Raw genomic sequence first — 2052 nt, 5'->3', positions numbered from 1 at the left:
GGTCTAGAATCTTTACGGGGATACAAGCATGGTCTAGAATCTTTATGGGGAGACGAGCATGACCCAGAATCTTTATGGTGATAATGGGTGGCCCAGAACCTTTATGGGGATACAAGCATGGTCTAGAATCTTTATGGGGAGACAAGCATGACACAGAATCTTTATGGGGAGACAAGCATGACCCAGAATCTTTATGGGGATACAAGCATGGCCCAGAATCTTTACGGGGAGACAAGCATGACCCAGAAACTTTACGGGGATACAAGTATGGTCTAGAATCTTTATGGGGAGACAAGCATGGCCCAGAATCTTTATGGGGAGACAAGCATGACCCAGAATCTTTATGGGGATACAAGCATGGCCCAGAATCTTTATGGGGATACAAGCATGGCCCAGAATCTTTACGGGGAGACAGGCATGGCCTAGAATCTTTACGGGGAGACAAGCATGACCCTGAATCTTTACGGGGAAACAAGCATGGCCCAGAATCTTTATGGGGATACAAGCATGGCCCTGAATCTTTACGGGGAGACAAGCATGGCCCAGAATCTTTACGGGGATACAAGCATGGCCCAGAATCTTAACGGGGTGACAAGCATGGCACAGAATCTTAACGGGGAGACAAGCATGGCCATGAATCTTAACGGGGGGATAAGAATAGCGGGGAGTCTTAACGTGGGGATAAGAATGGCGTGGAATACTAACGGGGAGACATGGATGCCCCAGAATCTTTATGGGGAGATAAACATAGCCCAGAATCTTTACGGGGATACAAGCATGACACAGAATCTTAACGGGGAGACAAGCATGGCCCTGAATCTTTCGGGGAGAAGAGCACGGCAGCAATCTTTATGGGGAGACAAGCATGGCCCTGACTCTTTATGGGGAGACAAGCTTGGCCCTGACTCTTTATGGGGAGACAAGCATGGCCCTGACTCTTTATGGGGAGACAAGCATGGCCCTGAATCTTCACGAGGAGACGAGCATGGCCCTGACTCTTTATGGGGATACAAGCATGGCACAGAATCTTAACGGGGTGACAAGCATGGCACAGAAACTTAACGGGGAGACAAGCATGGCCCAGAATCTTTATGGGGAGACAAGCATAGCCCTCAATCTTTATGGGGAGACGAGCATGGCCCTGACTCTTTATGGGGAGACAGGCTTGGCCCTTACTCTTAACGGGGAGACAAGCATGGCCCTGAATCTTTATGGGGATACAAGCATGGCCCAGAATCTTTATGGGGATACAAGCATGGCCCAGAATCTTTACGGGGTGACAAGCATGGCACAGAATCTTAACGGGGAGACAAGCATGGCCATGAATCTTAACGGGGGGATAAGAATAGCGGGGAGTCTTAACGTGGGGATAAGAATGGCGTGGAATACTAACGGGGAGACATGGATGCCCCAGAATCTTTATGGGGAGATAAACATAGCCCAGAATCTTTACGGGGATACAAGCATGACACAGAATCTTAACGGGGAGACAAGCATGGCCCTGAATCTTTCGGGGAGACAAGCACGGCAGCAATCTTTATGGGGAGACAAGCATGGCCCTGACTCTTTATGGGGAGACAAGCATGGCCCTGACTCTTTATGGGGAGACAAGCATGGCCCTGACTCTTTATGGGGAGACAAGCTTGGCCCTGACTTTATGGGGAGACAAGCATGGCACAGAATCTTAACGGGGTGACAAGCATGGCCCAGAATCTTTATGGGGAGACAAGCATAGCCCTCAATCTTTATGGGGAGACGAGCATGGCCCTGACTCTTTATGGGGAGACAAGCTTGGCCCTGACTCTTAACGGGGAGACAAGCATGGCCCTGAATCTTTATGGGGATACAAGCATGGCCCAGAATCTGTATTGGGATACAAGCATGGCCCAGAATCTTTACGGGGAGACAAGCATGGCCTAGAATCTTTATGGGGAGACAAGCATGGCCCAGAATCTTAACGGGGTGACAAGCATGGCCCTGAATCTTAACGGGGAGACAAGCATGGCCCAGAATCTTTATGGGGAGACAAGCATGACCCAGAATCTTAACGGG

At 49.8% G+C, this 2052-nt stretch overlaps 1 protein-coding gene across 1 annotated transcript; it reads left to right on the top strand.

Annotated features, from left to right (window-relative positions):
* Nucleotides 1–865: 865 nt before the first annotated feature.
* LOC139465101 (aggrecan core protein-like) lies at nt 866–1696 on the top strand. Its single transcript, XM_071246793.1, has one exon. It carries the CDS (start codon nt 866–868, stop codon nt 1694–1696), a length of 831 nt encoding a protein of 276 aa, XP_071102894.1.
* Nucleotides 1697–2052: the final 356 nt, after the last annotated feature.

Source organism: Haliotis cracherodii, unplaced genomic scaffold, assembly GCF_022045235.1.
Source record: "Haliotis cracherodii isolate W230 unplaced genomic scaffold, xgHalCrac1.p SCAF_17, whole genome shotgun sequence".
Classification (NCBI taxonomy): Eukaryota; Metazoa; Mollusca; class Gastropoda; order Lepetellida; family Haliotidae; genus Haliotis; species Haliotis cracherodii.
Note: the sequence above shows the minus strand (reverse complement) of the source record. Positions and strands in the feature narration are given on the sequence as shown.